Genomic DNA, 11,182 nt, shown 5'->3' with positions numbered 1-11,182 from the left:
GAGCATACCAGCACGCTAAAAATCAATGGAAAGAAGTGTTTTTATCACCGCGCAATCGCGTTTTTGGGTGGACAACATCCTTTTCGCTTTTGTTTTTCACATAGCATGAAGTTACTTCTTCCAGCTAGGACATCATCTCATAGTGGTCCGTTCGGTCTCTTAGTGACTATTGCAATACACAGTATCTTTGTCATTGGGGAGATCCATCGTAGTGGTCCATTTGGTCTCTTAGTGACTGTTGCAGTACACAGTATCTTCGTCATTGGGGAGATCCATTCATTCCCACCATCATTCGCCGGTTACGCACTCTAGAGGAAGGGATGACTTGTGGTTTGCTATGGACACACCTATGCACTCATCAAAGGAGTGCACACGAGATATGGCCATGCTCATGGAGAAAACACCACCATCTTGGGTGGACAGACACTTACCACTTGACCTCGACACGTCAGATCACTTGCTTACACAAGAGCATCTACATGGACTTCGGGAGCTGCGTTTATTGGACAACTGTATTGTTTTCGCAACAAGAAGGCAGTGCTCAACTTTTCAATCCTAAATCTTGCCTTCCACACCAGCTCACCTTGCCGATCCTGTTCCTCTTTAGATCATCAGATATCAGCAATACTTCCATTGCTACTTTCTCTATTTTCAACCCACACCGTTTCGGACCCTGCCGGGAGGGTACGAGCACGTTGAAAATCAATGGACAGAAGCGTTTTTATCACCTCGTAATCACGTTTTTGGGTGGACAACAGCCTTTTTGCTTGTGTTTTTCACATAGGATGAAGTAACCTCCATCCAGAACACCATCTCGTAGTGGTCCGTTCGGTCTCTCAGTGGCTGTTGTAGTACACAATATCTTCGTCATTGGAGAGATCCATTCCAGCCATAATTCGGGGGTTGCGCACTCCAGAGGAGGTGGTGACTTGTGGTTTGTTATGGACACACCTATGGGGCTCATGGCATATGGGATTCCGACATTTCCAGAGAAAACACCTCCATATTGGGTGGATATACACTTACCACTTGACCTCGACACATCAGATCACTTGCTTACATAGGATTATCTACATGGACTTAGGGGAAGGATCTTCGATCTCTTCCTAGACAAGTTGATGGCTTGGAATCTCTTGAAGAGTTTACCCGCCAGATACAGGACATGAAGCATCCCGCGACTACATCCGGAGTCATCCAGAGCTTGGCGTAGATGGTAGTGCGATTACTCTTCTACAGTCTCGATGATTTGGATTCCTACCTTCAGAGTTTCTTACACAAAGAATGAAGTTACTTCCTTCTAGGACACCATCTCGTGGTGGTCCGTGCCTTTTCTAAGTGACTGTTGTAATACACAATATGTTCGACGTCGGCTTGATCATCTACGGGCGTAGAGTCCTTGGGAGATCCATTCATTCCAACCATCATTCGGGGGTTGCACACTTTAGAGGAAGTGGTGACTTGTAGTTTGCCATGGACACACCTATGCACTCATCAAAGGAATGCACACGAGATATGGCCATGCTCATGGCATATGGGATTTTGACATTCCCAGAGAAAACACCACCATCTTGGGTGGAGAGACACTTACCACTTGACCTCGACACGGCAGATCACTTGCTTACACAAGAGCAACTACATGGACTTAGAAAGCTGCGTTTTTGGACAATTGTACCGTTTTCGCAACAAGAAGGCAGCGCTCAGCTTTTCAACCCTAAATCTTGCCTTCCACATCAGTTCGCCTTGCCAATCCTGTTACTCTTTAGAACATCAGATTTCAGCCATACTTCCACTGCTACTTTCTCTATTTAACGGGGAACGGAGACCTGAAAACGGCCATTCCGTGTTACTATGCCCTCTACACCGTTTTGGACCCTGCCGGGAGCGTACGAGCACGTTGAAAATAAATGGAGAGAGGTTATTTTAGTACAATTATCAACATAAAGTCAAATAATACATTCTCACATCTCTCTCTCTCTCTCTCTCTCTCTCTCTCTCTCTCTCTCTCTCTCTCTCTCCACCCAAATGTGAATCCATTGTTTACTTTAAAATAACAATCTACATTTTAAAATATTAAAATACATTTTAAGTACCCTATATATTTATACTTAAAACTCATAAAAGTTCATACAAAATCATTTTAATAGAGTCTAATTGTTATTTCTTTTTACAGAAACAAAGTCTCCCCGAAAATCAACAACTCCAAGAAATAAAAGTAAGATTTTTATTTATAAATTACAATGTATAATAAATAAAAAAATATATATTGGACAAACGAATAATCTAAACAGAAGGATTTTACAACATAAAAAACAACCCACTAAATTGATATTAACAGATACAAGCCGTTCAACAAAAAGTTCACAATCAAAATTATAGATTCAACAACAATAAAGGACAAAGCAAATCACTTAGAAACACTTTATATTAAGAAATTTAGATCAATTACTCCAAATGGATACAATGTTTTTTCCGGAAATCCTTCTTCTTTTAACAAATACTATTACCTTAAAAAAAGAGATCTTATTTAATTTAAAGGGTTGTTATGTCTTTCCAACTCTCTCTCTCTCTCTCTCTCTCTCTCTCTCTCTCTCTCTCTCTCTCTCTCTCTCTCAAGTACTCTAAGAGCTGCCCTAAAGATACATAACCAAAATACTTCTAATAAACATAAAGTGTCAATTTTACAAAATTTTATTCAAAACAATACATTATAGATGTAATCTATTGCAAAAACGGTATACATTTCACATTAAATCTAACCCTACACAACCACTTCACACTCAACCATTAGCTAACTACCCCATACTAGTTTTGCTTCTCATGATTTTCTCTGAATCCTTACCATTAGACTCTCAAATTTAGTTTGTGCTGGCAATTTTTGTTTGTCCTCGATCGGTGTGTTTTTTGCAACTTCTTGAGCTTGAGCTCTAGTCACCACATTGATTGGAATTGCAGGCTTGGTTTTTGATTCACTTGAACATGTCACAATCCCAATGATATCCATTGTCACTTTTCCTTTGTTGCCAGGATTTTTGAGACAGCTCGGAAGTAAATATTCTATCCCACAACCATCATAGAACCCAAAAAACTATTTACACTCACCCTTGTGCGTACAAACTCTTGCCCAATGATTACCTCCACATTCATAGCAAGGACCTTCATATTGGGATGCTCATTGAAACCCCATTGGCTTCCTATCCTAGGAGGTTATCCTCTAGGTTTGTGGTTCTCATTCACTATGAACATGAGTGTTGTTTCGTCCATAGTATAATGACTTTTCATTGGTTGCTCAATGTATGAGGTTGTGCATCATCATCAATGCTTACCCAAGAAGGATAACCATCATCGACATATGCATTTCTCTTAGGTTCCCTCTCGTAGGTTCTTTGTAATATGAAGTCGGTGGTGTCATGTGCTAGTTCGTGAGAGTGTTTCTATTGGTGGCGTGTATCTAAAAATTGCTTGATTCTCTCGGGGTAAAGGAGGTTGTTGGCCCAACATGGGTTGAGGCTTATCTCTCCCTTGTGCAATATTTTTTGGGCCTATCTATTACCTCGTGGTGGTCGCAAAGGTTGCACCCCCGATGGTCCATACGCCCTTTCCCTCACGCAATTCCTGTTGTAAAAACACTCATTCATCTCATGATTGGTAGACTTCTACTCGATTACACACTACTTCAAGACTCATTGTACATTTGATGCCTTTGGTGGTGGTTGTGTGTTTTGGCTTTTTTGATAGCTCTGGTTCATTCTCCAAATCACTTGTGGTAGAAGAGGCACTATTGGTCATATTGTTGGCATCTTCCGTTACCTCTCCGTAAGCCTTACAATTGTCAACTAGATACAATGCTTCTCTAGTGGCTTGCTCAAATGTGGTGCATGCTTTCAAGTGCAAGTACTTTTTGAGAGTCTCATTTCTCAAGCCCTTTATAAAGAGAACTGGTAATCTCTCATCTTGTGGTAGCTCTCATACTGGACATCTCTCTATGTATTGTTTTAAGCAAAGCAAAGCTTCCTTCACTTTCTCATTCTCTTTCTGTTTATAGTTTTGGGACATTGTGTTGTGCTTGATTCCCCTTTTTGAGAATTCCTTAGCAAATTCTCGTTGTAGTTGCTCTATGTTGGGAAATCTCTACTATTCAATGATTGGAACCACGTTAAGGCCATTCTCTCCAATGTAGCCCAAATCCCTAGTAGTGAGTATGGAAATTCATCACTTATTCAGCTCTTTAAACTTGTTTGAAGAGTGAAACATGTGCATATGGATACCGTGATGCATTGTACTTTTTGGCAACACACTTCGCTACTTGAGATGGTCACATTACTCTTGTTTCGGCAACTGTTCTCACAACTCCAAGTTCTCTTACAAGGACATCTCTAGCTTCATATCCTTCACTAGGAACTCTAGTTGGACTTCATTTTGTGGCCCTCTCATTAGGTCACACATCTCTTGCTTCTATCTAGGTTTTTGAAACTCTTGTTGTATAAATCATGTTTGGAGATTTGTTGCCCCAGTATGTGGTCATTGGAACCCTTGAACTCAAGGATCCCATTGGTCTAGGTACTGAAAACAACAATCGACTAAATGAGTCTTCAACTCTCATTCCATCAAGAATCATTCTCTCCGTTTTTGGCCTTGTCTCAGATGCAGTAGATCTAAATGTGCATGGAGTGACATAATACTAGTGGAATGGCCTCCAAAAATATGTACATCTCTCAAGCTCCTTATGGTCTACTTTGGAGTATCTCCGCCCATACTTATCAAGCATGATTACATGGGTATCTCTGCCTTCTATGTATGTAAAGACATACAAGTGTTTTTGCTCTAATAACACTCTAATGTAGGGCTCATCGCACTTATAAGAGAGCATTTTCTCTCCATTGTTTTACTTGTACATCCCCACATGAGTGTTATTCGTGTTGACTCGAGTTGGCTTATTCACTCGCCTTAGCTTCACATTTGGAGTGTTCAACTTAGGCGCTAAATACATTATACCCTTATCATTGAAGTATCGATCACCACTGTAGTCCACAGGCACTAAGTTCTTGAACTCACTAGGTCTCTCTTCTCACTTTACGCAGTAGCGATCCAAACCGTCTTTGTAAGTTTTTTTACTCTATTCTTTTGTGGTAGTGCCACCTACGGTGACAAAAAGAGAGAATCTATGCAAGGTATGCCCTACAATAAGTGCATTCCAAGAGAGGAAATATGAAAGTCCATAATAATCAACAAAGCAAGTGTACAATTCTTTTATTAATGCAATGGCATATTTTTTCCCTCTTGTTGCTGAAGTACATTTGGCTGACATGAGTGATTATGTGTATACAATACATTAAACAATAGTGATCATATCTCACAAGATCCCTCCTATCGCATCTAGTGAAAATTCAAAGCTTCCTTAGCCAAATCTTATTGATCTATAAGTGCATTCCAACAAACTTCATATGGGAGAAACCCTTACTCCACATGCTTTGAAAATAAGTGATTGCTAACCTTGTACATGCTTATTGAACATATCCTACAAAATTGCAGTCCAAGAGACAATATTCTAGATAAGAAGCTTGTCAATGACTTATTGTGCCTTTCTAAGTGCACCATGTTGGATATAGATGTCACCCAAAATGCCAAGTGCAAAATTTTCTTGCAGGTGCCCATCGGCAAGCATGAAAAACATGGTGTATTTGCAAAGTCATAACCAATTATGGATGAACTTCCTCTCCAAAATAAAATCTTCTGAACTTCAAGTGACGAGTGGAATGAGTGCAGGTTATGCCAACAAAGCTAGGGTCAAGACCAAAGGGCTTGTGCAAAAAAACTCTAAGTTGGTTGTGATAAGATTGTCACTGTCAAAAGTTCTTCATAGCAAGTGATCCTATACTCGTCACATTCTTTTATCACATGTATGAAAAATGTGGTGTACTTGCAAAGAATGTTATGGATTTTTCATGTTCATTTGTGAGTTATTTCGGAAAAAGTCAAATACAAATTTCCTTGCACAACATGGTTTTGGAGTGAAGGCCAAAATTTTCTCTCAAGAATTTCTCAAAGCTCTCTTGCAAGCTCGTCTTGCTCTCTTTTGGGCAAGGCTTTCTCTTCTTTGTCTCCACTACGACAAATTGTCAATAGATTCTTTCTTCTAGGCCTAATCACACTACTTCTTATTTGGCAAGCGCTGCTTGTCCAAACTTTGAAGTAGTTATAGCCATGACCAGATACAAGTTCTCCTTTTCAAGGAATTTTCAGCCATGTCGTCGGCACATGATATTTTTTATGATCACCGTTTTGATTTTGCAACAGCTCTACCCCCAGGTCTTGATGTAGCTATGCCGGATGTGTGAGCGGATGGGAATGCCGAGCTACACAATGATCATGGCTTTTTCAACATGCATGATTTCAATGTTCTTCTTTGACAAATCAAACAATTTGAAATTAATGTGGTATATATTAATATCAAATTAATTGCACTCACAAAGTTGGTTAATAATTTTATGGTCCACGTTGCATTGATCAATCAAAGATTCAACCTGCGACTAGCTAAGGGTTAGATGGGGTTGTGGTAGGCATGGATAGTCAAAATCGTTCATCATGGATGAAGGTTTTGAAGCCATCGATCTACAAAGATGAAGATTAAGAATGAAATAAGATGCAGGAAACACATTTCTTCACAAGTGGACATACATTGACCATCTTCTTGTGACACTAGATACTACACGTCCTACATGTACTATTCTACTTTGCAAGGCAAGACCTACAACTGGTGGATGGTAGCTCCACCTACTTGAAAATCCAAGACATGGATGCAATTTAAGCATATATTTCACAAATACTTTTTACCCAATAATGAAGCAGAGAAGAATTGGAAGGTAGATGATAATTGTTATTCTTTTCTTTAGCGATGCATCTCCAACATTATCCTTAAGTTTGACGAGTTAGAAGAGTTCCACAAGGTTCAAGGTTTTGTGTTCGAACATCAATTACTTAAGTTACATCCAAAGGCACTTGACGATGCAATTACAAAAGCTTTGGTCTATGATGCAGATGAGCATGAGTTGCACCAAACACATTCAATCTCAGATACCAAACCTACTAAGAGGGCCATGGGCTCTAGAGTTTCTTTATTTGCTACTCATTTTGCACGAGCTAAGAGAGAATTTGTGTTTATGTTGCTTGTAGAATTCACACACCAAAAGAGACCACCCTTTTGCTCCAAGCAGCAGACCTGGATGAGAATCCATAAGATAAGAAGTAAAATGAATGACTATAATTCTCACAAACAAGGAGAAAAGAAGAGATCTGCTTATTAAATGTAAAAAAAAGAACAAAAATACAAGTGCAAGAAATGAGGCATTTACAATTTGAGGATAGAGAGAGAAGGCGTTGAGAGTATTGCTGCATCTTGATTGGCTCACACTATGAAAATTGAAAGTTGGCCGACCTGGTGAGGCTGGCCATGTTTATGAGGTAGATGGCCTTGAGGTGGACTTCCAACTCATCATTTTAAACAAGTCCACCTCATCATTTTAAAACATGACCCTTGTCCCAATGTGACACTAAAAATTATGGGCGTCCTTGCTGATTGGCCCTCAACCCATCCTAGTGTGACATGGGCCTTAGATGCAAGCTACTCGAGGATGAGCATTGAGATTTCTAGCAAAGGGTTACTGAACAAAATTCTTCATTACTTGGTGCCTTTGCAATGAGTGTTGGGCACTGCTGGGTGCTGTAAGGATTGACAACCTAAGTTTTACATCCAAAGGCACTTGGCGATGCAATTACAAAAGCTTTGGTCTATGATGCATATGAGCATGAGTTGCACCAAACACATTCAATCTCAGATACCAAACCTACTAAGAGGGCCATGGGCTCTAGAGTTTCTTTATTTGCTACTCATTTTGCACGAGCTAAGAGAGAATCTATGTTTATGTTGCTTGTAGAATTCACACACCAAAAGAGACTGCCCTTTTGCTCCGAACAGTAGACCTGGATGAGAATCCATAAGATAAGAAGTAAAATGAATGACTATAATTCTCACAAACAAGGAAAAAAGAAGAGATCTCCTTATTAAATGTAAAAAAAAGAACAAAAATACAAGTGCAAGAAATGAGGCATTTACAATTTGAGGATAGAGAGAGAAGGTGTTGAGAGTATTGCTGCATTTTGATTGGCTCACACTATGAAAATTGAAAGTTGGCCGACCTGGTGAGGCTGGCCATCTTTATGAGGTAGATGGCCTTGAGGTGGACTTCCAACTCATCATTTTAAACAAGTCCACCTCATCATTTTAAAACATGACCCTTGCCCCAATGTGACACTAAAAATTATGGGCGTCCTTGCGGATCGGCCCTCAACCCAAACTGCATTGATCCCTTATCCTAGTGTGACATGGGCCTTAGATGCAAGCTACTTGAGGATGAGTAATGAGCATCGAGATTTCTAGGAAAGGGATTCCTGAACAAAATTCTTCATTACTTGGTGCCTTTGCAATGAGTGCTGGGTAAGGTTTCACAACCTAAGTTTTAACGTGATAAGGCGGTCTTTTGTTTTGACTCGTTCAAGTGAATGCTTTGACATTAACTTGTCGATTAGCAAGAAATGATATTGTACTTGGACCGCTGCTTTTGGTGCTGATGGTAGCTAGAGAACACCTGCACGACTGCAGCAGAAACCCTAACGTGCACCTGATGTTCGTCTTGTCGCCATCTCTGGATCAATCGAGCTTTTTCCTTACCATCGCATTACTGCATTTTACTCCCTCTTTGAAATGTGTAGGCTCTTTTGTGGTCTGAGAGGAGAATAGCGCACCATCAACAGCCCTTGTAATTCTGCAATGAGCTCTTGTTGACTTTGGAAGATTTCGACAGATCTGGACCTGTAGCAGCCATTATTTGCAGGTACTACTCTTCCTTTCTGCCAGTTTTTGCTGTCTTTTCAGCTTGCTTCCAGATTGCTCATGCACAGATAACAGGCAGCATTCGAGTTCATCGTCACCTTGCACCAGATTTGTTCGAAGAGTTAACAGAACAGAGTGTTGACAAAGGTAGAAAGGTCGTGTCACAGGGAGACCAGAATGTGCTTTCTGTGTGCCATTTCCCGATGGTCTCGACGTGTTGCAAGTATATTGCCGTGGCTCGTCATCCCCTTCATTATTGTATGGGCACTCTCACAGCTTCTTCCACCAAACTATCGCCTTGAGATCACCTCATCCCGGTTGGCTTGCCTTAGTGTTCTATTGTTGAGCCTAGTGTGGTATGAGCTGCTCATGCCATGGCTGTCATCGTGGAGGGCACACAGGAGTGCTGTATTAAGAGAGAGGAAACTGATCGAAGCACTTGAAGCTGCAAAACGGAGAAAGGAGGCAACACGAAGATGTAGAAATTGTCTGACTGCTTACAAAATACAAATGCCTGGGAGTGGGAAATATGTTTGTACATATTGTGGACATATTTCGAAAAGACCAGTGCTAGAAGTAGCAGGGACGTTAGCTAATTCCAGGTCAGTTATGCCAGGTCCTGTGGTGAGTAATGATGTGGCTGGTATGTCACATTTGAGAGGTGTTTATCAAGGCAATGGACCTCTCACTGCCTGGTATAGAGTAGCTGAGAGAAATCGGTGTTCTTGGTTTGAAGAAAGCTCACACATGGCTGAAAACTGCAGTCCTGCACAATATTTTCCAGCATTTATCTTGAAAGCATGGTTGTTTGTATGGAGGAAGGTGTCAGGGATGGGCAACTTGACTACAGATGGATGCTCTGATTTGGATGGCATGTCCGAAAATATGGATGATGCTAGTAGAAGTAGGCTTGAGAAGGCCCGCAGGAAAGCTGACAGGAAGAAGCAAGCTCGGTTACAGAAAGAGCTCTTGGAGGCAGAGGATAGGAGACAAAGGGAAGAAGTGGCAAAACTGGTTGAAGAGAGACGAAGACAAAGGGATGAGCTTGAAATCTTGCAGCAGAAGGAGAGGCAAACAAATACTGATAAAGAAAACGAAACAAAGAAAGGAGATAGCGAGAAGCGGATAGACAAGGGTACCAGGAAAGTAGGTAAGCCGGACACAAATGGACGTTTCGATCAAGTGCAGGAGAGTGTACCAGGACCTGTGCAAAAGGTGGCAAAGGATGTGGGTGATAAATTGGCAGTCTTGGCAGGTTCTTCAAAAGAACAGGTTAACGGTTTCTTTACCCCGTCAAAATCTTCAAGAGGGACTGTGCAGGACCATGATCCAAAGTATAAGACTACAATGGGCAGCATTTCAAGGTTGGGTTTTTTGAAGCGATCTGGGACTACAGTGCAGAAAGCTTCTGTATCAGTTTCTAAGACAATTGTAAGCCTACAGAGTGATGGCATGTTGAGAAGCAAGAAAGATAGTCCACATGTTGGGAAGTCGACAATGTCCTCTGGCAGTTCAAGCTCAAGCCCTAGGGCTTCTGCAGCTACCCATGTGACTGATTCGGCTTGGAAGAGAGCGCCTTGGATTAGTGCTTGGGTCAAGGGAAGCAAAGGACAGGCTGGTGATAGTGACAAGGCACAAACAGGGGCTTTTAGCGACAATGGGAAGAGGCTGGAGCCAGAGTCGGACACGAAATTCAATTGTTCAAGAAACGTTTCTTTGATCGACAAACCCTCACTATCACCGGTTAGTTTAATAGTGCTATTGTTTGCTTTGCTTGTTTATTCTTTTGTAGATGATTGCTCAAAACTTTTAATATTGATGTGGAAGTCCCATCTCTTCTGTTGATGCCTGCATACGTGGAAGTTTTTGTAATAAAGTGATGTACTGTTCGGAGACATATTTAGACTATTTTCAGCTGATACGATGCCTGAAAGCAGACGGTCTTCCTCTAGGTGTCTAGACAGTTTATCTTTGCAGGGTATGCACAAGAGGGCAATGTTTATGGGTTTTTCTTTGTAGCCTTCCATTACAGCCGATGCAGATTGGCATAGATGGTGCAGTATTAAGATACTGATTAGAAACTGATTAAGCAAAAGTAGCATTGCAACGCGTTTGCAACATAGATGCATTCTATAGCAATATGTTCTTTATGTTGATAACAGTTCAGATTATGAATATTACTGTAAAATTAGTCATTGTAAGGTTCAAAGGCAGGATATACATTTTATATCCTCATTTAATTTTTGTGAGGAAGATTGCTCGAGATAAGATAAGCTTCTGCTATCACAGAATCAG

General features: G+C 40.8%; 1 protein-coding gene across 2 annotated transcripts in view; it reads left to right on the top strand.

The window, feature by feature from the left end:
• Positions 1–8,505: 8,505 nt before the first annotated feature.
• Positions 8,506–11,182, top strand: part of LOC147436060 (uncharacterized) — a 52,805-nt gene continuing 50,128 nt past the window's right edge. The window contains exons 1-2 of one of the 2 annotated variants that reach the window (XR_015185150.1): positions 8,506–8,888; positions 8,963–10,630. Coding sequence is in view for 1 of the 2 variants with exons in the window: in XM_086488955.1 (XP_086345081.1) it covers positions 9,065–10,630 (1,566 nt within the window). In the remaining variant the exon portion in view is untranslated. The remainder of the gene's footprint in view (positions 8,889–8,962; positions 10,631–11,182) is intronic. The other variant, XM_086488955.1, reaches the window with a different exon arrangement.

Source organism: Adiantum capillus-veneris, chromosome 18 (genome assembly GCF_014529385.1).
Source record: "Adiantum capillus-veneris isolate H3 chromosome 18, ASM1452938v2, whole genome shotgun sequence".
In the NCBI taxonomy this organism is placed as follows: domain Eukaryota; kingdom Viridiplantae; phylum Streptophyta; class Polypodiopsida; order Polypodiales; family Pteridaceae; genus Adiantum; species Adiantum capillus-veneris.
This window is presented reverse-complemented; position numbering and strand designations above follow the sequence as displayed.